This window comes from Temnothorax nylanderi, unplaced genomic scaffold, assembly GCF_030848795.1.
Source record: "Temnothorax nylanderi isolate EJ_2023f unplaced genomic scaffold, tnyl_v1.0 TNYL_tig0069_pilon, whole genome shotgun sequence".
NCBI classification, from domain to species: Eukaryota; Metazoa; Arthropoda; class Insecta; order Hymenoptera; family Formicidae; genus Temnothorax; species Temnothorax nylanderi.
Window position 1 is genome coordinate 580,215 of NW_027249131.1, and position 25,694 is coordinate 605,908.

Sequence of the window (25,694 nt, forward strand, 5' to 3'; positions counted from 1 at the left end):
TATCTCGACGTTCGCATATTTTGACGAAAATTCATGTTACGCTGCATCTCGGATTTACAATATAAATCTACAATTTAAATTTGTAGGGCAGACCTGCGTTGTAAGAATGTTTTTTTTTTATTTCGTTGTATTTTCTTAATTTCGTTTTCTGGTATTTTAGAGGCATATTTTCACTATGTGTTCTCTTTGTATACTTTAATTGGCATTTCATTTGATGTCACACAATCAAATAATAACTATTGGAACGGACAAAGGATTTTAGATTCTTTGCGGGACTGTAAGTAGACGAAGAATGGTACGCGTCGGACTCTTACTGTTATTGACCTATACTACTATTCCGCGCGCAATGGCTCTAAATTCTATCTCCAGAGGCAGTCGCCGGGCGACGCGAATAATGCCGTTCTCGGAGCTCTTCCCGGCACGGAAAGGAGCCGCAATTTTTACGGATACCGAATTGGCTGGGCTCTGTCGATTGTGATTCACGGGACCGAGGTACGGCGCCGGAAATAGTCACTTCGTCAGGCTCGTCGCTAGATGGTCCGGCACTTCGTCAGGTATACGGACGCGAAGCGCGGCGGAGTACAACGCTCCGGTCAGGCGATTTCGTTCGATTATCCTGATAAAGTCGTTGATAAAGTCGTTTCCTCGTCGCGCCATTGCTCGCCGGGAGACGCCGAACAGACTTTAACCTGATTAATGCAACGTCCGCCGGATAAGCGGCGCGATAAATCGATCCCGGCGAGTGTTAAATCGTTTGATAATTCCGTGCCCTACCGGCGAGATAAGAGGGAACAAGCACCGAGAAATACTTAGGTGGAAAATAAAATCGTGGAAATAGGAAATAGAAGTTGGAAATCGGGATTTAAGTCCGTGGCGTGCTTTCGCTCTCGCGGCCCGTACAATCCGCGACGTGCCAAACTGCACGGCGCGCGGCGCGCGGCGCGCCGCGGCTGGAGAGAATCCGTCTTTAATATTTTATTTAGCAGCCGAAGAGAAAACCGGAAAATGTACGCCTCCGAGGTTAATGGCACGCTTCATTCCACGCAATTGGGCATAATCGTCTTCTCGAACCGGCAGCCCCCGACTTTCGGGTCGGATCCGCCTCCGTCTTATCCGCGAACGATGTTGTTAAATATGTAGATATATCCAGATATGATTCACATTGTAGCTCGCGCGCATCTCGCGGATGTATTTACAGAGGTATAGTCACGGCAATGTCTTGTAAATGTACAGGGTATTATACGTGTAGCATAAGCTAGATAAGAGCTAAATATTGATAATGTGGGTTCTGTAAATATGAAATTACAAATATAGCTCAATACGTGTATTCACTGATATATACATATCAGTAAGGATATTTGAAATTGCAGCGAGAGAAAAAATCTCGTGTTATGCAGAGAATACTGCTGAAAAGAGATTTTTCTCTCCTACCAATAAATGGGGAAAATGATATTCCGAGGAAACGGTACCTATATATTTCAGGAAACATGAAATTTTAAGTATTTTCTTTCTCGCTGTAATTTCAGATATGTCCTTATTGGCATTTAGCCGACATTTCCGTTCTCTGCGAGTGTCAAGAAGTCTCGTTAGAGATGTCATTCCGCGTGAAGGAGGCAGGCAGCAGCGCGAAATTTCCGAGAGAGACTTACGAGTCTCGTGCAGGACGTGTCGATGCGGGCGTGCACGAGCGCGTTATCCTGGTAGACGTTAATAATTTATGCAATCAACGCCAGGGCCTTTATTAAACATGTCCGTTTCACGGGGGAGAGTTGCTAACAATACGGCGTCGCGCGCCGCGTACAACGCGACACACAAAGCTAGGCGACGTCGTTCCGAGGATAACTTAATTAAGAAGCGGCAAATTACAGAGCGCTTCGTCGCCGTCGTCGTCGTCGTCGAAAGGAATATATGAATTTCCGTGCGCTCCCGTGTATTCTTAATTTAATCTGTTTGATGCAAGAGCCCCAGCGCAGACTTCGCTGAGATGAAAGGATTTCGAGCGTCCGCAGAATCCGGCACCGACGCGACCGACGCGCGACGGTGCCCCTGTTGCATCTAACGAGAAGGATGCGCCCTCAAGATGTTGCTTCTCGCGTTTTATATAAATTACGAGCGTGTCGCAGCTGGGAAATATTGTGCGCTGACCAGCACGTATCTTTTCATACGTGCTTTGCCGCGAGTTTAGCGAGCGGGACCTCCGTGTACACACCGGCCCCGCTGATAGAAAATCTACTCTTTGAGACGTGGAAACGTTATAAAATATCTTCGACGAGAAAATGCCAGATAGCGAAATATTCACCGCGAATCCCGTATGAAAGACATAAGCGCGATATAATTTAAAAAACGAGAGATATTTAGCTCGCGTCTCGCGCTATGTTTCAAAATTTTCAAATCCTGGAGATTAAGCCGCGTCGACGCGCCGATATAGCCGCGATATTGCGTACAGAAAGCCGCGAAAAGAAAACGCGTCTCGCGACGGGGACCGGATTACTCCGAGATGATCCGCCGGAGCTTTCGACGGATAATTTCGGGCGGGGGACCGCAATTTACCGTCGTCGTTGTGCATGGTGGATTTCGCGCGCTTCCCATCTGAATAATGAAAGTTTGCGTTATACTTGGGCACCTCCTAACGCCGGGCGCGCGCGTAATACAGCGCTCCGGGTATACACAATCCACGTTGAACTTTATTAAAGCTGTCTGTTCCCCGTAGCGAGTAACTTAGGTGCCTCTGTTTGCTGCTGAACGGCATCGATAAGTAAACGGAGTAGTCCGCAGGCACTCTCGTAGCCGCCGCCGCCGCATAAGCACGACGGTGGTGATGTTTAACGTCAACTAATTGGCGCGCACACGCTCGTTTCCAGACCGCTTGCGCGCGCGTTGTAACACCAACGGTAGGTATGCACCGCCTGTCAATTTACGATGCGGTCAATAATATACGAAGCGTGCAGCGTCGAGCGACGTATGAAGGCAAAGAAAATAGCTGCCGGAAAATGGGCTGCAGTGGTTTAGAAAGGCATAGCTATTATATCTCAGGATACACGACATTTTGTGGATAGATTATATATCATCCTCGATGTATTCATTACCGTGGAAATTTCTGCGCATTACACTAAGATTGATTCTCATGCTTTTTATCGAAATAATTTTGATTAGAAATTTAAAAGGAAACGAGAGAGCATTATAATCAATTTTCGTGGTGTCAAAATTTTTTATTCTTTACTGTCAAAAGATCATAGTATATATTCCCCATTCTTCTTTTTATATCTTTTTATATAAGGTTTCCTCATTACTTTCTCGTATGCTGCGTTACCATTTTGCAATCGATGGACGAATGAAAATTTATAATAATCACGTGTATGTGAAAGAGTTTACGGATCAGGTTGAAATTATGATAGTGTATAATTCGCTAATGTCTCCCGACGGTATTAGAATGTGCTTCGCGTACGTACGGCGACAATGTTAATGCAATTTGCGCCGCCCGGCTGGCCACGATGTTAATAATCGATGCAATTAACTCGGCACATTATTAAACGTGCACGCTCGGAAGGAAAACTGGGTTATGGCGCGACATAACACACCGCTCTGCGGGCTGTTTACTGCGCGGTGTTAACAAGCGGTTCCGTCGTAGCATCTTCGTATGCCATGTCGCTGGCATATTTGCACTCTTGTGCACTAAAACGCGGCTGCAATTCGTTGCGTTATAATACACCTGACAACGGGGAGTCATTATGTCCCTCATCGCCGTTGATGATATTATTTCCGTAATGGCGTTTGGCGTGTCAGCTTTAATTAATTACACTTACTGATCGTTACTGGCTGCATATATTCTGCACTTACGTTGATTATGATGAATTAATGACATAGTCCATTCCCTGTTTTAGTTTTACTATCACTGTTACTATTACGTAATATAGCATTTAATTTTATTATTTATGATGAACACTTTGATAGACTTATGCTTCGAATAAATAATTTGTCAGAATAAAAACAGAATAATTATAAATAAATGTGTTTTTAATTTTTATTGATATTTATAATGAGGGATATTAAATAAGAATTCATAAAATAATATTTCAAAACGCTCTACAATCTGATATATGTATATTTCCATTAAAAAAGACAATTTTTATATAGGAAACCTTCATAAATTTTAACTTTTGCATAAATAAAAAAGATAAATTTCATGAAATTTAATAGATAAGCCAGTATTAATGTAAATTTATCACGTTTCCTTTATACTTCGACGGATCCGCCGAAGCTCTGCATGAAGATGCAACGTAAGCGCAAGACGCAAGTTATCTCATTAACCTCGTACTATCGAATTCCGGTCTGTCAGGGGTAATGCATCATCGGAACGTCGCGGTCGCGATGAAGCCGAGCTTGACGTGTTAACTTTAGTTCGAGCTTGCATAATTTCCGATCGGTCTCAATAGTGCAGGCTGAGAGTGCCGCAGCCATCGCGCGGCTGCCGTATCTCTTCCACCTTATACGCGAGATAGTCGCGATTAATGCAATTTGCTTGTTGCACGGACAAGCCAGGACGTTAATAGTTGATGCGATTAATTCAAGCTCGGTTAACTTGAGAATGTATGAACACACATTCCGCATGAGACGGAATGCGTGCCATAATGTCAATCTAGCTGATTCATGAACTTCGTTACACCCGCTTCGTTTCTCGTTGCGGCTTCTCACTCTGAACTTTATCATCGCGGACTTTTAGGTCAGAAGATTGTCGTCGGATTAAATACTCATTAGACATTGTGATATAACTGTTAAAAAATGAGATATTACCATGTGAAATATCTGACGCGATCTCGAAGAGAAAACTTTCTTATAACCGGTTATGCATTTTATAATAACGTACTTTTTTATTATACGTTTGCCATTTTTACCTAGACGCGTAAAACTTTCAAGTAATATGAAACCTATTTTATAGATGATGATCGTCCTATATATATTTTAGAGCTAGACATGCTCGTTCCGCGACGTTGCTTTGAGAACCACGATACTCGTTGTAACAGCACGAACGCATGCGACACAACTATCTCGCGTGCACTATCTGCGATTGTGCTGATGTAACTGCGATGTCGCGCGTTAACTGATTAGCACGTGACCATTTGCAAATTTGACCGCGAAACAGTTCGCGCGGTTCGCCAAAGCACATAGTGCTTTGCATGCATCCGTGTGAATTTGTGCGCATGCTCGAGCATTGACAAGATTTGTATAATTTAACATTGTACAATAGATTCATTGCGTGAAAATGAAAGACACCGAACGATAGTTTGCAGCAATAATCCTGTAAACGCAATAGAAAATAGGGTATCGTAAGCTGGTCGTTAAAAAAAAAACGGATCAAGTGATTGTGAAATAATTAAAGATCTTGGTTTTGATTTCAGAATTAAATCCGCGTCAAAAACAATTTTGAAATACCTCGTACTTTGATTTGGCGAGCCACCGAATAGACAGTAGAATGTCATCAAAGTTTTATTACAGGTTAAAAGCTTTTCTATTTCGTTTCGCTATTGCGGTGGTCCAGTAACATTTATATGTAACTAATGTCGTTAGAGATCCGCGAGAATCTAATTAGATCTATCTAGATTTCCCCGCGGATGGGAAATACCTTCAGTATCTATAAAGCACATAAAGCACAAATCGATACGTCATTAAGCCATGATTAAATCAACGTTATTACTTCAGAATTTGCGACGTGTATAGATGCTTGACGTAATAACGATTGGACATAATCGTTAGCGAGACGCGATCGCTATCTATACGCTGACAAGCTGTCTGTCCATCGCAGCTTATTTATCACTGATTCTATCGTCTATGATTAAAACATTCGCGCGTGCACGGTGAACGTTGATGTAGTCTGTACGCCTGTACGCACTGAATTACGTTATATTTTTTACACGAGACTCAAATTCTATGAGTTTTACAACAGTTTGCGTATGAACGTGTGCGTAATTACAAATTTAAATTTTTTTAAACATACATACAGCTAATTAAAATATGTGAAAATTATTCAGATTGCTTTTTGCGAATTGTTCTTTCGGACTTGGCGATTTTTGGCTTACGCAATTCTTACGACACCGTGCGATCTATCTTGCGTCTTGTTTCGAGAACGTTGTTGATGAGGAACGTCGTCATATTTCGAGTCGGTCCTGAGTGCCGACACGGCACCGCGGGGTGCATGTGGCAGATAATGGAAACGTCACTCTGAATGCCACAGTGTTATCTCTCGCGCAAATGTTATCTCTGCTAACTCCTCTGCGCCAGATAATGGCGTTTGGCGGCGGCGACGGCGGCGGCCAAATGAAACGATTAAAACGATTAATACGAAAAACACGAGCGAAAGTCGCCGCTGTTCGTCACGACGATTAAAGCGAGATCGCGTGCATCCTCGCGTGCAGGCGCACGTGACGCCGTAAAACGCAATTCGCGCGACCGCTTTAATGGGATACCTATCTAACGTAATGTGACGCTATCATAGCGACGCTAAGATAGCCGTGTGAACGCTCAAATTAATTCCCACGGCGATTAGCGTGAGCAATACTCAAACCTATAACCATTATCGTAATTGAAGGGGCAAGTGTCCGAAGGTGATACGAGGCACATATGGCGATATGACGTATATATATTTCAATGCATTTGGTACTATGGTATCAAGGTTCTATGCGTGGTAGACTGATTGGGATCATCGTCCCTGCCCTGACAGTTCTACGAGATCAATTCACGAGATCAATTCTAACGTTCGAGATGGAGAAATTGAAAATTGTGAAGTGTTGCTTTTTTCGTTTAATATAAAAAATGGGGAAAATATATACGATAATAGATCACTTTCGAGAACCTGCCGCAAGAGATAATCCATCATGCTTTGCTCGAGGATGAAAAAAAAAGATTACGTTATAGGGGGAAAAATCAACTTAATTTGCGTGGCGATTGTTCCGAATAGAGATTCGTAAAACCAAGTGGTCAGTATAACTGCGCGATGGTCAGTATAACCATGATTTATTACCCTGCGTTCGGTGTAAAAAAAACCCACCTTTATTTATGTAACACGAAATGTATATATTCGTACAAAAACCCATTTTATGTAACATGTCTCTCATTGTATGAAGAAGAGACTAGTTTGTTATATAAATTTGAACGATTATTCTTTTTTGTCTATATCTATACGTCTTGTCTGACAATCGCTTACTTATGTTACACTTTCTTTAAAAATGTTAAGAAATTGCAGCAGAACTCGGTTTTAATTATACATAGTGTATACGTTGGACTGTGTTATTTTAAACAAGATTTGTTGTATATGTCTATTTTGCCAACGACACCTGCGGTTAAAATGGGCTGCAGTACGCGGGGGCGGTATCTCTCTCATTTTTGCCTCCTCTAAGTAGCGCTGCTTCTAGTAAATTTCTGTAAAATTACATCGTAACAACTTGCTCGCGTAAGAACGAGCTCCGCTCTCCTCTTTTAAAAACAGCTTTAATTTTTTGCCGTGCGGAATAGTACTTTATAAAATGGACACTCCACGCTAACTTTCCCGCGGGATGTTGAAATTTTTCCAGGGTGGGGGGGCCAGGAGAGGTTGAGCCGCGTATAAGACTTGTTGCTCATTTTTCCCCTCGTTCGGTGGTATAGACGCGAAGTCGATATCACCAATTAACCCAAGACTGTTTACCGTTCATGTCATGGGACGGTCCGTATCGAACTGGCGGGCGGTCCTATGTAACCGACATGGCAGTATGTAACAGACATGTACATACCTATGGTCAACCCGCCAGGTAATGCCACTTGGTTTGCCGCCTGGTCGCCGCACCGAAGGAAATAATATACTGTTTGATTGGCCAGTCTAATGATATGTAAAGAGCATTTGGAAATACAAAATGTTTCGTAGTTACACTAAAAGACTTTATCATCAAAAAGACTTTGAGTAAGAATTCTCTTCTCTCTCTCTCTCTCTCTCTCTCTCTCTCTCAAAAACATCTTGTATAGTCTAGTCCTGCTCGATGTTTTGAGAACTCAAGCGGCAACTTTCAGTCTGTACTTATTTCTTGCTAAATATTCATTACTTTATTGTTCCGTTATACCGTTGAATATTCATCACTTTGTTGTAGATCCACATTTTGCAAGAAGAGAGAATAGAGTAGTTTAATAATCAAATACTATAGGCGAATGGTTTTAATGTGAAACTTAAATCGTAATTCTCTGAGACTTGATTTCGAGAAAAGCTCTTGCGCTTTATTTAGATACGTCTTTGTAATATTTGTTTTGTCACTTCATTATTTTACCTTTTTAAGCAAATACAGCAGTTTAATTGCAGAATGAAAAGTTGACAACGCATAATTACCGCGATGTATATGCGCTTGTCATGACAATACCCCCCGTATTTGCGATCATTTTGGCAGCAATTTCAACCCTGAGATTATTCCGCCGTCGTTTTGACCCAATTTCATTAAAGTTTCCAGCCAAATTTACAATCGTGTCCGTGTCGTTGCATAACTTTATTTAAGCACGGGCAATCCCGCCGGTGGATAACCGAGTTTCGTCAGTTAGAAACAAGCACACAGCTCCGATATTTATAACCCAATGAAAAATTGCGAATCCCACGTTTTAAAAATACGTCACTTACGGAACGAAATTTAATGCTGACACGATGCCGTATCTCGTCTCTGTAATGTCAGTCGGGATTGTTGGGATTTTATTTTTAACTTGCAGTTGCAAACGCGATACCTGTTATTGGATCGGCGCACAGGCCGAGATATTCCAACGGAATATAATCCGTTTAATGCGGTTATCTATTCATCTATTCGTCGATTGATTCGCTTATCGTATCACTCCTGAAAACCATTAATACGGATATTCGTACATTTTGCGTATAGCAAATTGAAGCACGTTATTGTTATATTTTCTATTCTGTTGCGACCGATCATCAACAACTGGATATTGATATAATATTAATTGGAGCTTTCCAAATAATTGCTGAAATAATTGCGTTAGTTGCCTATCAAATTTACGGGTATAAATAATGAATAATATAAAATATCTTTTTTTTTTTCATATAATTTATTTATTGATACAGTAAAAATTGAAATGTATTGCTGTTTCTTCATCCTTCTCTGCAATAACATAGATTAAGAACGCAAAGTGTTTTAGAAGTAAGAATTGAAAGTCGACGGTTTCAGAGGAGTAACGCTCGAACTCTATAACATCTGCGAGCAGGCAGGTATTTTGAGCAAGAGATCCGCGCGTGAAAGCCACAAATGTGCAATTAATTAAGCGTTCCAGCGTGCGCGTGGAGCATGACGCGAGATTAATCTGTCTAATCGCAAGTCTGATAGCCGCCGAGTTCGAAGTCGAGCGTTACCCTTCTCTCGATTCGTCTCTCGATTGGCCTAGAGGGCTCAATCAATAATCACCGTTCTCCTCCTCTGCTTGCAGGTTGCCCAGGAAGCGAGCGGTTCTGCTGGCGATTTGTCTCTTGGCCACTTGCACGGGTAAGTCTGTCTCCTCCGCGCGTCTGTATGACGTCCCACGCGTGTTCTCTTTGCCGAATTTATTCAGTCGCACGTCGCGCGTCGCGCGATCTGTAGATCGTGTTACGCGGATGGCGACGTTCCGTTTCGCGTTCTCGTCGAGGCACGTGCACGGCGCTCCATAACCAGCGCCAGACGACGACGATGCTCTTCCTCTCGTCGCTGAGGAGAATTTTATTTGATTTCTCTTAGGCCGTTTCAGAAGTCTCGTCGACCGTCTCGGGAACGCGGAAGTTATAGCATCCTACCCGTCGCTTTACTACTCGTGCACGTTTGAATTCTGAGAGCGAAATGTTGCCGGAGTAGAATTGGGGTTTGCGCGAAGCTCGGTAGAATATCGCGATATCTCTAGAAACACGTCCGAAAAAAAGGGACTTATTTTTATGAATAAGTAATTTTTACGACAACCTTATATATGTTGTCAATCTTTTATGAGGACACTTCTTTCTTTTCGACCGCGATAAAATTTATTTGCGTGATAAAAAGAATTAGAAAATATGTGTGTTTATACGAGAAAAGCGTTATTTGTTATGCGTAAGATATACATTATATTAAATATGTCGTGAACGAGACCGAAGTACCGGGTACCTTAGTGATACGAGAAGGCATGAGAAGATGGTTAGGTAGCGCACGTGGGGGAGAGAGGGGGTGCAAGAATGGAGGAAAGGCGTTTCCTCCTTCCGGCGGGGAACAGGAAGCTTCTAGCGAGCTGCCTCTCCCCGCTCTACCCTTCGTCCTCTCTTTCGCTCTCCCTTATTCTCTCGTTTCCATCTGCTCTCGCCTTTTTCCTCTTCCGCACTGCCCGCGCAACTCAGCTCCCCTCATCACCGTATCTCGGCGAAGTCGAGAAATGGTTTCTCTTGGAGGAAGCGAGCGAAGCTTTTCCCTTCTAACGCCTCTTCATCTTCTTCTAACATCGTTTCTCTCTTTCTCTAAGTTACAAATATATAACCCAAAGTTATATATGTATATATATGTACATAATATACATATATAACTTTATAAATAAAAATATAGCGTACAGTTTTATATATATATATATATATATATATATATATATATACATATACGTGTATGTGTGTGTGTGTGTGTATGTGCATACATATAGCGATTAACGTTGATGGCAAGTAATGTAGCAAAGGACTATGTGCTTATTTCGCCAGTTTCGCGAAAGTTTGACGTTCCTGTGTCTTGCAGTCATTTTCAGTTTGTTTACTCAATTTTTACATATTAAAATTTACTTTATTACATGTTGCTCGCTTCTTCCCTTTCATTTTCGCTAGTTTCTTTTTTCTTAATTAAATGTCTATTCGTTAATATATTTTAGTGTAATTCATCTTACTCTTGTAGGGTTCAGTCTTTTGGAGAAATGTTTCGTGATACAAATAATCCTGTTTTATTCTTTCGCCCTCATTTTGAAGATATAATGTACTCAATATTTGTTCATTCAGTTCTTCACTCATTTACTTTCTCTGTCTCTCTCTCTCTCATATTCTCTTCTTGTAACTTTTCCCCCCTTTTTTTCTCTATACATTCTCCCTTCCACTTTCTGTACTCCTTTTCTCTCTTTCACATTCTCTCTCTCTATATTTTTTCTCTTCTACCTCTTCCCTCTTTTCCTCTTCACTTAAAGCTGGTCGTCGTAAATCTGTTGCCACCTACTTTCTTCCTGTCCCTCGTGTTTTACTCTCGGTTACAGCGGCCAGATATTTATTATTCGCGCATATCACCCTCGCATTTTTAAGGCATTATTTTTCATTCCTTATTAACCGCGCTGCCATTTCCATGTCGATTCTCGCGAGTCGGTAGGTTCGTCAGCGGCGAGACTTTTACGTGATCGCTCGCGAGGCGTCAACCCGATAATTTATGTTAAACGCGTTTGCAAGGAGGAAACGGTCGAACGTGCCGAAGCGAGATATGTCGTTCCTCGAGAATTATGTTTCCAGCGACATATATGGAATCTTGTTGTGCACCGAAACACTTTCCTTCGCGTTAAAACGCTTTCTTTCGCATCAAAAAACATTCGATCGATAGTAACACCGTTCGCAGCTTTAAAAAATTTCGAGCACGCGTATTGATACGCGCATTCAGTAAATCCCGAGAGAACCATCTCACAAATACTGCCGGCATTATCGGAAAACAATAATATTCTAATTATTTCGGAAACTGTGCAACAGCCTCCTATTTACTAAAAAAATCCTGACGATATATTAAAATAATTTTATCGAAAATATATAAAGGAGTAATAGATTTTTATTTCTCTTATATTAATATATCTGTGAAACATAATTTATTTTATTTTTAATTATATCTCTGTGCTTAACATCTTATTTTTCAAAGACAGACATTTTACCTCGAAATTTATTTTAAAATGCCGTCGTATTTTAGAGAGTCAACTTTTTCGATATAGTCTGTATATTTTTTTGAATATATCAATATCGTTTTAAGGTTGTTCAAAATCTCTTTATAGCTCTCGCATCTTCTTTGACTGAACATTGACAAAATTGCTCATTTGTTATTAATGCTTATGGCGCTATTTTCCATTGATTTTCGTATAGATACCGGGAAATTTATTATCCTCTCTTTCTTTCTCACGCTCGAGAAAGAGAAGATAAAGCTCTTCAGAGCTCGGCTCTGGAAATTCCCTCGCACGACCCTCTTCTCAGGGTGTTCCGCAGTTTCCGCATCGCCGCTCAAGAAGATCATTGACTGCTGGGGCGAGAGTCGCGAGTAGTAGGGTACTTCGGAATTCGACCGGTCGGTCGGTCGGTCCTGTCGAAGGGTTGGTTGCACGATTGATCACTCGGCGGGTAACGTTTGAGCAGTTACAAATACACGTGATCAATCGTGTCCTAATGGCGCGCCCGAGTGCATCGCGTGCAACGGCAACGGCAACGGCAACGGCAACGGCAACGGCAGCGGGCAGACAGCGGCGCGGCGGTGTGCAGTGGCGTAACTGCTGCACGGCAAACCTCATGCGCTGAAAGTATTTGCCCGAGTGCATTAATCATTCAGCGCGTCTGTTCGATGTACTCCACGGGCGAGACTGCTCGGCGCTTTCGATCGAGTTCGATCATTTTCTCCGGATCTGTTATCCTTTTTTTTCGCCCCGATCTCTCCGCCCCGACGTTGATTCCGCGCGAACTGTCGTTTCCGAACGATCCGATCGTTACATGATAAATGGGAATTAATTTCACGTAACTCCATTTTTCCGATTCGTTAAGAAAAAAAAATAAGGTTAATGCAGCGATATATTGACGATGAATACGGGATTTACGTGTGATCTATTTTAAGCCGTTTATGAGGATTTACGCTACAATAGATTGCAATAGAATTTCGTAGAGAAAGAGAGAGAGCACAATTCAGGATTAAATGCATATAGATTTAAAGGGATGTCGGATGAGCGAAAAGTGACAACGCGCAACACGATTCTATTGTCTTGCTTTGCAGTTATAAAATCGAACAAATCCGAGGGCAGAGCTATGAAAGAACTAGATGCGAATCAAAGGGGACGTAAAAGCGCGTTGAAAAAGCACGTCAGCAATTCCGTCATTCGCCATCGAGAGGGTCGTTGCGTCGCGTCGGCTCGTCGACGACGCGACGATGACAAATGCATTCAACCAACCGCGCCTTGTGCGTTCAAACGCGACAATGCGCTCGCTAGTTACGTGGCTTTACTCGTTAGCGCGTACGTCGAAGGAACCCCCTCCCCCTCTCTCGTCCCCCCTTTGACCATCACTCTCCGTGTCGTCGCCGTTGTCCGCTATTTCCGAGCGCGTCGCGACTCGTTCACGGTCCAACCGTTAAATACGGCTCCGACGAGGCAGAGCAACGAGTTTCCGATAACGCCGGATGCGACGGAGCGTATTACCGGATAGAGTGCATCCCGCGTTCAATAATACGCGCGGCATTCGCCTCCGCTCGATCGCACGCTCGATCCTCCGCCTCAATCACATCTCGTTCGTTCTCACTTTTCCCTCCGGCTCCTCTGTACCCGTTTTCCGTCTGTTTCCTCGCTCGTGTAACGCATTACGATAATTTTATTTACGATTTACAATTTTACAATCCTATACGCGATACTGCGACACGTCAGTCTCAATTTATGACGGTTGGATTTTGTTAAATATTTTTTACGGTACAACATAGCAAGACTAAGATCATTCACTTGTAAGCAAAATTACTTAAAATTAAAGTTTATAAAATATATTTGGGAAAATTATGTGCGAGAAAAAAAAAGATGATTTATTGATATTAATAATATTGCATTTAAACGAAAATAAGAACTTTATTATTTTAAGATCTTACCATTATAGTTAACAATTCTACGATTAAAAATCTTACTCAGATATCTCACTTAGATATCAAATTAAACTTGGTTTTCCGCAAAAAATACATGATTTAAAATATCCAATTTCGTTAAAAATAGAATGTTATTGAATGTTGTATATTTAAATATCCGATTTATGATACATATCTCTTAGAATAATGGAGACAAATTATCTTGTTTATCAAAGATCGTTAAGATTAAGAATTAAATTTTTGGATTTTTGATCCTATCACTATTTCATTACGAACTCACCGTTTTACGTGTGGTGAAATTTGGGCGAGGTCTTCGGAGCGTTGGAGCCCTCTTATCCCTAAGCAGCCACAAATTGTCAGTAGTTCGACTCCGTGTATGGTCCGCCATTGCAGTTAGCGAACGAGAGACGATGTATTCCGAAGCGCGCACTGGAAATTTCGCTAACGAGGAACGCAAGTTCTTTGATTGGCGCGAAACTCTTGGAGGGCTTCCATGTTTGTTGATACGAAATACGCGCACACACATTGCGTACACGTTTACTGTTAAAGCTGCTCTCCAAGGTACTTGTATTACCTCTCGCGGTGCGCGAAAAATTCAGATTATTAATGGTCGGTTCAACGTAGATTGGTATTTTTGTTTATCGTTCTTTCAACGTTTTAACATACACTATTGATAATGACTTATCGATGTACAGTGTGCTTTAAAATTATAAATATATCCTCGTATATATATGAGTTCTGTATAATGGGTTTGAAAGCAATTACTTCGTAAAGGTAAAATTTAATTAAAAATTTTTAATCTCAAGCTTGTTGACGATTACATTTTAAATTTAGTGTATTCGGGTAAAATCCAGGAAAACTAAGCGGATAAAGAAAATTTTCCTGTCTGCTTTCATAGGCTTAATTTATTAAAATCGGTTACTCTCAAACATTGAACGACGAAATCTGCTATCAAAGCGTAGCGAAAATCTATATTATAAATCAAAAATTATATCTTTAATAAAGACTTATAGACCCGAATAATCAATAATCATGTTGTCTCCATCAAGAGCAAAACACCTTATCCGATTGTGTTAACTACCGCGAACAGTTATCGAAGAATCGCATAAAGCGCACGCGATGCGCGCCGCTGAATGCGCGCTATACAATTCTGGAAGTAATCCATCATATTTGGGCGGTATATGTATCCGACGGTACCGTTTTCCTCGGCATTAAGCCTCGGTAATCCTCGGCTCGTTATCCCTCCGCTATTAGTTTTCCTTGACGTTTCTCTTTGTTAAAAGAAAAACCGAGGTAAGCCGGCGGGGAAATCGCCGCATTACTTTTAAACAAAAATGAGGCGGACTCCACTGCACTGGCGCGGCGGCGGATATCCGCGTCTCGGCGAGGAGGTCGCCGCTTAAAAATGGCCGGGACTTGCGCAAGCTGATGCAGGATGAATGCGAGATACATGGGGTTATTTAAGAGATCCGTATCTCTTTCTCTTCCTCTCTCTCTCTCTCTCTCTCTCTCTCTCTCTCTCTCTCTCTCTCTCTCTCTCTCTCTCTCTCTCTCTCTCTCTCTCTCCTCTCTCTCTCTCTCTCTCTCTCTCTCTCTCTCTCTCTCTCTCTCGGTAAACTTACTGCCGCGTCGCGCATCCTTGATTCTCCTGAATCGCAGACAATCGTAGTTCGTGACAGCACTCTACCTTTACAAAAATTGCACGTTTAACGCCAAAACTCGGCAATTTATCTCGCGACACGGATACGGATCTCGGCGTCTCGCACGTTACTTCTTCCACCTCGCGGTTGAAACGCGCGTTTCTATCGACAGAAGTTCATTTTCTCTTATATTTACCATATGCTAAACTTCATGTTTGATGTCTCGACGCGCGAGCACCTGTCGTTCACGTGACATCTTCGCGAAACGAAATTCCAGTCCATTCTAATTCTGTCTCCGTATTCTGGGATGAAGGATGATGGATCTAACTCCATCATCATTATTCTACATCTATACGGATATGTTCTTATTTTGTTTAGAATTCCGAGACAGCCAACTCCGCGGCGGTTCCATTAGATGCGACGTAATATAATTCCGTCATGTAACGCAATGCGTTCTTCGCGCGCTGCTCGACTGATCGATGCGCCGCGCCGGCAGACGCTCGCGTCTTCGAAGCGGTTCCGCGAAACGACAGCGAGACGAACGACGCGGATTTACGAAGGATCGCATGATGTAAAAGCCAGATAGGAAAAAGAACGGGTGGGAAAAGGAGGATGGAAGAGAAGTGCAGGCGCGTCGTGTATCATGATTACCGGTAGCGCGCGCGGTGGAACTTTTGTCATGGTTGCTCCAATTTCGAGGCATTAACAATCTCCCTTTTTTTTAGCGGGCCACGGCGAGTGGGAGATTTTACGTTTTAACCCCGTTTTTTGGGGGTACGAATTCGCGCTGAGATTCCGGCGCGAAATGCGACCGTTGGTCATACTTGAGAGTAGACAAACGGTTATTTATTCAACGCGGTCGGAAGTTAATCCGCGACGCGGCCTCACTTCATTTCCTCACCGCGCGTACCGAGCGCGCGTATCCCGTTTTTAAAAAGGAACGTAGACACGCGCGAGTAAGCGTGAAGTTATCGCCTTCATTTCTGACTTTATTAAAAAATCGCCTCGCGTTGCTGCGCCGCCGACCTGTATTTCGTCGAGACAAGTTTCTGTTTCGCTGAATGATTTTACAGGTGCAATCGTATATTGGAACGAAATTGGGAGGGTATTGGAAAGCTCGCGGCAACCAATTTCAGTAACAATCCCCGCCGAAACAGTATTGGTGTTATTACTATTATAAATCGAAAACTACACGCATCCATTTTTCGACGAATGTGTTATTTTATATGCATTGAAAACGTTATCACTTGAATGTACGCTATCTGTTATTTGTATATTTATTTTATTATATTTGCACAGTTTAATTTTTGTCGCGGATCGAACTTTCGTTTATTTTAACAATTTGTTCAATTAATCTCCGTTGAATTGGAAAATTTTAGAGCGTGAAACCCAGGAACGTTACTCGAATCCCACCGCAGCGTTGCCTCGAAAGCGAAGGCAACGAAAGTGCGTGGCGTAATAGCTGGCGTAAGTTCTCACCGTGTCTCAATAAGAAAAACATATACGCTTGTATCTCCGCTCGCGAAACCGCCAGCTGCGTTTTGCTGCTCGCGAATTAACGCGTCTGGCGCGCCGTAATCAACGAAACGTGGTCGTCGTTGTTCGCGTCGCGACTCGCGACTCCAGAATAAATTACTCGCTTCTCACGGCGAGCCCCCGACTTCAAAGCGCCTTCGCGGTCATTTAATTTGCGCTGCCGGGCTGAGACGGCGCGCGGAAAAAGGAGAGACGCGGAGAGTAAGAGTTGCCGGGCGCAGAGCTCTCTCTCTCTCTCTCTCTCCTCCTTGTTTCCTTCTCTTAACCCCCTGTCCGTCTGCCTTATCCCGACGCCTTGATAACGCGTGCATACGGGATACCAGCTAAAGACAGGGTAATTATCTACCGTAGAGCCGTGGCCTTTATCTCGCGCGCTGCAGACGCGTGTTCGCCACGTCGTCGTCGTGACGTACCGCGTCTCTCGTCACGTCGCCCGGTTAATCGCCCCGGGTACATAATTCGTAGCGCCTTTGCTCTTTTGCTACTTTGCTTTTCGGAGGTCGTATTCCGCAACGGGAACTCAACTTGCCGCTGCTTCGTGTACTTTAAACAAATACTGCTAATATCATCGCAGGATATATATTGTATCGTTAATATTTGGGGGAGGTACGCGATGAAATATCTGCATTATATTTGAAACTACATTTTCTTCGCGTAGCCGTTACGTAAATTCGTATTTAGCGGAAGGATAGCGCATAATATAATGAACCGTATCTCTCTGTCGCTTTCTAATTCTCTGCGTCGAGGGTTTTGGCTCAGCTGAACTACACCGGGGGCGGTCAGTCGGCTGACCGGTCGACCGGCCGGCCGATCGGTCGGTCGGTCGGTCCAAGTGTCCATTGAAAGCCCCGTTGAAAAGAGCCAATATTCCGCCCGGGCGCCCTATGCAGACTTCGATTCATCGGGGAATTCAATTAGCGCCAGTTGCCGGAAACCTCAAGTAATTTGCGCACGGCTGGCATCCTCTCACCCTCTCGACGCGACACGACTGCGATTCCCTCTCCGTCTCTGTTCCGCGGACGGAAAAGCGGTACCCCACGTCGCACTCCTACCTACCCCCCCCCTCTCCCCCCCCCTTCGCATGGAAACCTTGGTCACCGCGCTCTCGCGCCTGGGAAACCGAGGCAACCATTGTAGTACGTGCCTGCCAGAGACGTATCGGGGATATTCTCGCTGGTTGCGGGAGAGACGGAAGGAGGCTCGGCGAATGAACCGACGCTGCCATCAATCAAGTCCGTGGCAACCCCGGGGCCGCGTCCGCGGCAGATTATACCGGGGGCGGGCGGGGAGGAGGGCAATAAGATCGAACGATGTTCCCGGGGTCGCCGAAAAGTATCAGTTTTTCATCGGGAAACCTCCCCGGTCCGCGTCGTTTCCATGGGTCCGACTTTTGAGGGTGATCGCTGATAGTCGGGAAAGGCACACATGTGTACACTTGATATCACTTTTAGATTGTTTCTGACTTTTATCGTTCGAGAAAAGCTGATTCTTTTATGAATTGTTTCTGCAGAATCGTAGACGATTCCAAAACTTTCAGGGGATATCTGTGAACGGACGTATTCTGAAATAATTCAGAAATAATTTACTGCAGGGATTTTTCTTTCTCTCCGGCTCGACATGGGAACGAAGTCAGGGATTAATCGTGAAATGTTAAAGGACTTCCGGTTCGAAGTAGCGCCGCGAAGTTGGAAACGAGAGAGGCTCTCTCGTGCTCGTGACGAAATTCAAGGGATGAAATCCGATTTTACCGAAAGCGACTTGATAATTGGTGCTCGCGTACAATTGAAAACGCATGACGGTGCGCTCCGGAATGCGAACGTAATTAGTGCACCCAGTTGAACGTAATTGTTTACCGCCAATATAGCACTTTGTGTGTGTATGCGTGTTTGAAACGCCTGTGTGCAAACAACGGCTGCAATCAAATATATGATGAATTATATCGGAATTTCTATGAATATTTCGAAAAATAGTTTAAGCTTTGAATAATTAAATTTTCAGAGAAAATGTACGTTAATATATGAATGTTCTAGAAAATAGCTTATTTATAAGTTGGACAGCATTTTAACGAGATATGTCCCAACTATTTATAAAGTACATAAAAAGTAGGTTAAAATGCTGTGTGTAAGTATGATTATAGCTATAATTACTTGCGGACTACAATACTTTTGGATCTTTTGATAATTGCAAACGAATTATTTTGTAATCATTACTAATCTCTTTTCTTCTCTCTCCCAAAAAATAATATTCTCTCTTTTATAATAATAATTATAATAATTCATATGCACACAAGTTCAATAAGGTTCGAGTATTATTTTCACAAACACAAATCTCTGCAAAATTTGAAGTACTTATAACACATTTTTAATAAATCACGACTATAGCCAGTTCTGAGTTTCAATAGGAGCTTGATTGTACTCCCTCGCGAGCGAAGTACTCCGTAAATATAATACGCCAAATGAAACAGCAATTTTTCCGAATATCACACGCGATTTCAATGCAACGATACTTTGCTATTGAATTGATTCAGATTCATGAGTACATATTGAGCTTGATTCCATCTCTAGCGTGGGGATCCAATTGACGACGCGATTACGTGCGTGTGTGTGCACGGCTGCGTGTATACGTGCGCTTCAGTTGTACGCACATCAGGATCAGGGTACTTCGGGCGTGCCAGAAGTCAATGCACTATCGATCCCGAGATCGTTGGTGTAGTTAGAATATTATCTCTATTGTCCAACTCGAAATCAAGTCTGCTACAACGATGAGATATCGTCATATTTGGTTTGAAAATTATAATTACGTGAAAGTTAAGAATCAATTGAAAGAATAATTTCAAAATATTAGGTAAACAATATTCTCATTGAATTTTAAATGAAAAGAGATTATTAATTCCAAATGAAAAGAGATTATCTTATTTTCTGATTTCATATTTTATAAATATGATAAAACGCAATGTAATTAATTAACAGAAATACGCGTTTTGTTATGTGTCAAAAATACTTTGATCAGGATGTTTGATAGAAAAGATAGGTTTTTATTAGCGGTACGGTGCCCCTATACTTTCCGTTATTGCAATACGTCATTAATTCACGAATTCAATTCGCAAGCTATTATTTGCAAATATTTGTCTCTCAGAGGGTAATGTGCAAATGACGGTATTAAACTCTGAGTATAATTCGCCGAGGAAATTCCAATATCCGGGCGACGTAAGTTTCCATTCATCGGCGGGATAGATGCGACGGACGAGTAACGAGGGCCGAGCTGAACGGGGCGCATTCAGTAGCAGGGGGGTGAATCTACATGCGCATTCTTGTACGTGATTATTATTAAATCGTCGCACGAGGCCGACGCGCGCGATGTCAAATGGCCGAAGCAATTTGTTCGGGGGTTATATTTATTACCTGGCGCGCGAAAGGCAAACCCCTTTCTTCCGGTTCACGCGGAGGGAGCGGGCCGGGGACGCAGGGGGCGAACGGCCAGATTATATTCGCTTCCCGAGGAAACGTAATATAGAAAGGAATTTAATAACGTCGGCGATGCGCGCACGTCGCGCGCGTTTTCGAAGCGTATGTAGGTAGGCACTTTTATTCATCATCACGCCGAAAACGCGGGCACGAGCGAAAAGAGGATTTTCCGACAGGTGCGGAAAACAGTCGCCGTCGCGTCAAGGGGGAACGCGCTGTAGCTCAGTAACGCGGCTACGCGTCGGACGTCGAGAGATAATTTTCCCTTGGTTTTTAGCTTCGGGAACGCGTGTCTCGTCCCGAGTTGCGGGGTCGTTTGTTGCGGTTGTGGGTCCAAAAAGAGAGAATGTGAAATTCTGCTGGAAGAAATCTGTGCAAAAATGCATCTATCGCGAGGAAATGAATTGAAGTATACTATGTAGAACAGTTTGTGAAATTAAATTGTAGATTAAATACATTAAGCTATAATGTTAGACATTTACCTTTGACATCGTGAATTTTGAACGAAGATTAGTAAAGCAGCATAATTCTGGTGATATTGGATTTTGATGGCTATTGTTTCTGCGCATTTACGACGATGCAAATCCGATGATATGAAATGGAGCTCCCGTCTAAATATTTAATCGAACAGTTTATTAATATAACGGAATATTTGAAGATACTTGTTATATTGTTTATCGTTTCGGAGTATGCCCGTTATATTTGACTATCCAGTAGTGTTTATGTTTGTGTAACGCTTCGACATGAATTTGTTTTTAACAACGAAAGAGAAGTGCGTCACAAATTTTACACGTGGTTTTATTGGCAAATGTAAAGCTATCAATTGTCGAATGTCGACGCATTCCATAGAGAGTGCTTCGCAATGACGATTGTAAAGATCATTGATCCGAGTAAACCTTTGGAACATATAAAAAAAACTACGAGTTTGATAAAATGCACTATACTTTCATTGCATTCATCGTTACGGAAAGAGCCATCAAAAAATATTGATCCACACTGTTGCTGATATCGGTTCTGTAGAATATACTCTGCCTATTTTAATTGTCTCTATCAACTTACAGTATTCGATAAAAATAATATTCTGTTAAGAAAATCCTCTATTTTGTTAACAAAATTAACTGTATACAAATATAAAATAAAGTGAAGTTTAAGACGGTATTTTTAATAGTTTTAAAGAGTGAAGTACGTTTAATGCTAGGAGCTGCGGAATTATGAAAGATATAACGTTTGAGAAAAGTTAACAAAAGATGAGTCGCTATTTCTGCCAAATAACGTAATAATGTAATGAAAGAAGCTATGCAAACTTGGCTAACATCTTGGATATCGCGTGCATAATTTTAAGCAAACTTGATGAATAATAGACGTTAATGATAGGATAAGATCATTATCTTTCATGTTCAAATTTCTATTGCTTCTCTCTATGTTTGTTTTTCTCGTATTTTTTCATAGTTAGTTCATTTTTACCGAGTTACTTGAAGATAGTTGAGTATACGGTTTTATCTTAAAACGTTTAATTTTTCTCCCGTTTGCGACTGATAATAACTTTCGTTCGTCTCCACCGTCACCGGTTTCCTGCGAGTTATTTCTGTGTATCCCGATCCATACGACTTCTATCTCTCAATTTAAATTTAAACTTCAACTTCTTTCCTTTTCCTTTTCCCAAAGTTATATCGGTTCCATCTTCATAAGAAGATGTATCAGTGGGACGTTCGTCAAGAAGAAGTTTCCCGCCCCCTTTGCAAAAAGAAACCGTAGTAACGGGTACCGTAATTTAAATAATACTCAAATATACTAATGACACACATAATAGACTTTTCTCCTTTCGAATTTTATTGAAGTTTTATAATTAAAAGCACTACGCTGCATTTCGATAAGATACTTTTCCGGATATTTGAAAGAGATATATATAACGCGATTTGAACTTATGACCGATTTCCGATTTTATCGTGAATAAAAGAGTTTACATGAAAATGAGATCGATTTGGAATTAAGCGATGACCAAGGCAAGGTTTCGTCAATTTTATAACGATTATATCCATATTTTATGAGCTATCCGGGTTTTCTGGATTACCTATATATACATATATATATATATATATATATATATATATATATATATTATTTTATTCCTTGCATTATTAAATTGTAAACAAAAACAAAAATGGCGATAATTTGCGAATTCTTGCTGAATCTCTGTGCTGTATACGATGAAAATATTCAGAGAGAAATTGTACGGTGTGAATAAATATTCATTAATAAACAAATATAGTTTAATAAATCCCACTTCGATATCTCGTTTTACCTGATTACTCAGGGACGGTAACGCTGGGATTCGCTAAATCCCTACGCTGGCATTATTTGCTTGCATTTTGTTGTTCATTTAGTTACAACATCTATAATAAATGTATGCATATTTAATGATGTAACAAATTATTTAAAATTTCAATTATTACGATTTCATTATTTATTCTGATTACGTAAATATTGCCTCGTGTGGAAAAATTTAAAATAAGAATACATTTAATATATTTAAAATGATCTCTATTGTAAATATTTACACTGTTTTATACTTGTTGCATTATAATAGCAATTATATAGGTTGAATAGGAAAATTTAAAATATTAAAACGAATGTCTGCGATGACAGATTTCCTGATATTTTCCTCGTATGCGCAAGTAAATATCTTCAGTATAACACAACCAATACCTATAGTATTTATATCTTTCAAAAATTTGCATTATTTATAGCTCGAATTGATGGCGCAAAAAGTAGTGGACGGCTCAACTGCGGGAAATCATGTTACTTCGAAGTCAAACAATCCTCGCTGTCGTTTTGAAATGAAGGGATGATTTGTCATCGTTACTCACAATCAGTCGTTTTGCAAGGTTTCGGACATCCCATCTCCCGACGAAACCACCGACGGCACCGAGACTGCGATTGTTCATTTCGGATTCTATCGGCGAAGGAATAAACTGTAAAGCACCGCGGAGAGAACGGATGCCACGGTGGCGTGTGCGAGGATATGCATGTGGAAGCGAGGGAGGGAGGGAGGGGTAGGAGGGGCGAAGATTAGAGGGAGATGCTTACCCTTCGTGTATACGTCCGACACGGAAGATTTGGCGGATGCAATGGTGTTAGGAAAATCCTCTTTGCGATAAGAGCATTTTCGTAGCTTTCTCGTACAAGAGCGACGGCTGCCGCGTCGAGAGGAAACAATCGAACCTAAATCGCGCGCCCCTTTCATCGACCGTCTCTCGCCCGCCGCGCCGTGGACGACGTTGCCGCCGCCCGCCGTTTTTATCCTCGCGGCCATGCGGAAAACTAACCGTTCTCCGACTCGTCGTTCCATTCTCTGTTTAGTATGAATGTAATTCGGATTCGTTTAATCCTTCGGCCGTGCTGTATCGGATAATCATCTTCCCGAGGGTACGCTTCGCACAGCCGCATTATGCACAATTGCGCCCTGTGTACTTTTCGGCGCGGGGGTCGCCATTATATGATAGATCGCAATTTACTGTAATAGATAGAGCCGTTATCTTCGCGCGTTATTCCGCGCCCGAGGTCAGTCGAAGTAAAAGTAAAACGTGCGGCAAGAGAGTTAAACGGAATTCCGGGGTGTCGCCTCCGTTCGCCTGTCCGTGTAACATCCTTATTAAGGATGCCTGCGGCTTCCGCGGTGTCCGATCGGGTGACTCTCGACGTTCGAGGAGCGGTCCTTAATTGCCGGCAGCGAACTTTCGGGGTTTCGCTCTCCTCATCCATCCCGCCCTCCCCCTGCGCCCCTGACCCCGAAGGGCTCAACGTGACGAAAGTGCTGAGAGCATCGAATTTCCGGTATAATTCGGTTCTCGGGGCATCGAACGCCACTTCATCTTCGTCCACGCGCGCGGATGAGCCGAGGTACGGGAAGGGGCATGGTGTTGACGGCATTGAAAAATATCGAAAAACTCCCGGCTGCTCGGAAACTACGTTGAAAAAGTGTCGAGCGACGCGACCATCTGACGCCAAAAATCTTGTAACAACGGTAGAGCGACGACGCGTCGAGAACTTGCGCGCGGAGCGGCTTGTGACGATCTCACCCCGTCCGTCGTCACCAAAATTTCTGATAAATATCAGCCGTGCGTCAAGAAAGTTGAAAACAACCGTCGGAGATACGTCGTATCCTCGTTGTATCCAATTATATCCATACACAATTTTAACAAATTTAAGCTAGAGTAACGACATCACTGTAAATCCAAGTGTGTTATTTCTATATGCATAAACGTCTAAAAATGACACGTTTAACTGAAGCTCGTTGTACATGTTTTGTTGCGTGTTAAATTAGCACATTTAATCGTATATTAAATTAAAAGTTAATACGTTCAACCGTGTTAAATGACGTGATTTAAAACGGCAAGAAATGTGTAAGAAGAGCTTCAGTTAAAATAACACACATTGATGGATTTGCAGTGATTGAATATTGAATTAGCCTAGTAAGTTTCTGAATTCTAGGATGTTTCATGTTGCATGCTTTTATAATAATTAACAATAGGAAGCCTTAACCACAGAAAAAGTTAATTTTGAATGGCTTTAAAGGAATAATTAAAATTCTTCTTCCAGGGGCTTTGCTCTAAGAACTAAAATTATGTTTAAAATAACAGTTTTAATACAAGAATTATAAGAGAAATATCACAAATTAAAGGAGCATCGCTCTAATTGATGAGTTAATTTTTATTTAGTGTCTAAAGCTGGTCTCCTTTCGCTATCCGCGATTTCCGACCGCGTTTCCCTTTTTTCGCCGGCGGGTGATCCGCGAACACGACAATTCCCTCCCCCGTTAAGCGTGTCGTCGCCTCGACGCGAAACTCAGGCAATCAGTGGCACTTCTCCGTCCTCCTCGGACGGGGGGGGGGGGGAAGAGCGGTTCAATGCATAATCTCTCGCTCCACTTGGCGAGAATGGGATCTCGACGACGCGCGTCCCCGGAAGGAGGATCGTCGAAAAGCGGACGATCTGGAAATTCGGTTACGGGCCTCGTTACCCTCGTCTCTCGCGCCCTCTCCCCGTCGGGCTGTCGACGCCCGCCGGGGGTTCGAAAGCTCCCCCGACGCGCACCAGGGGGAGTTTCTCAACTCGTTTTCACGAGCCGTTTGTGCCAGACATTCGCGATACCTACGATCGTGCTTATCCCCTCTCCCCCGTCAGCCTGCCACCCACGTCTCCCGCTCTCCCAGCCCTTCGGT

The 25,694-nt window shown here is 42.4% G+C and overlaps 1 protein-coding gene across 1 annotated transcript in view; it reads left to right on the forward strand.

The window, feature by feature from the left end:
- The window catches only part of Cad87a (cadherin 87A), a 194,459-nt gene that overhangs the window by 88,943 nt on the left and 79,822 nt on the right, over positions 1–25,694 (forward strand). The window contains exon 4 of the mRNA XM_071708534.1: positions 9,439–9,494. Coding sequence (XP_071564635.1) covers positions 9,439–9,494 — 56 coding nt within the window. The remainder of the gene's footprint in view (positions 1–9,438; positions 9,495–25,694) is intronic.